Source organism: Cariama cristata, unplaced genomic scaffold (genome assembly GCF_000690535.1).
Source record: "Cariama cristata isolate BGI_N322 unplaced genomic scaffold, ASM69053v1 scaffold21879, whole genome shotgun sequence".
NCBI lineage: Eukaryota > Metazoa > Chordata > Aves > Cariamiformes > Cariamidae > Cariama > Cariama cristata.
In genome coordinates, this window is record NW_009637683.1 from 4,203 (window position 1) to 4,852 (window position 650).

Genomic DNA, 650 nt, shown 5'->3' on the forward strand with positions numbered 1-650 from the left:
GCGGCCCGCCGATGACGGGCAAGGAGATGGCGTTTTTGAGGAGGGGAGATGAAGTCTCTGAGGAGAGCTGCTCGCGGCCGGAGATGGTTGCCGTCCTGGAGAACTCGAACGGCGCCGCCTCGGGGCTGTCCTTGTCGGAGTCGAAGCTTCCTTCGGTCCTGGGGAGGAGATGAAATTTGCCCTGAAGGAAGGAGATGTCCCCAAACATGTCGTTCTCCCCGCCGCTGCCGATGTGAATCGTGTGCCGGAAGTCCCCCAAGGGCGGGCTGATCATGTCGGAGGAGAGGATGTCGCGGAGCTTCTCCTTCTTCCCCTTCCTGCTGCCCCTCTTCAAGTAGATCGGCACCTTGGTGGACATCTCACCGAGGAGCAAAGCTCTTCCGCGCCAACTCCAGAGCCGGTTGTCTTCCTAGACCTCAGCAAACGCGGGCTTTAAAAATAATCTGCAAAATTTAAAAAAAAAAAAAAAGGAAAAATGCTTAAAAGCGAGTTATAGCACGTAGGATCCTCAACGTCAACACGTCCCAGGAAATTAATTCCAGACGTTGGCCCGTCCTCTATCTAAAGTTCGTTGGCTGCGTTATCGATAACAAAACAACCCAGGTAATTAAATCCAGGCACTCGGGGCCTCTCCTCAAGATTTGTTGCGA

At 53.8% G+C, this 650-nt stretch overlaps 1 protein-coding gene across 1 annotated transcript in view; it reads right to left on the minus strand.

Moving 5' to 3' along the window:
* The window catches only part of CDC42EP2 (CDC42 effector protein (Rho GTPase binding) 2), a 708-nt gene extending 347 nt beyond the window's left edge, over positions 1–361 (minus strand). The window contains exon 1 of the mRNA XM_009708442.1: positions 1–361. This exon is cut by the window's left edge and continues 347 nt beyond it. Coding sequence (XP_009706744.1) covers positions 1–358 — 358 coding nt within the window. The 5' untranslated portion in view covers positions 359–361.
* Positions 362–650: the final 289 nt, after the last annotated feature.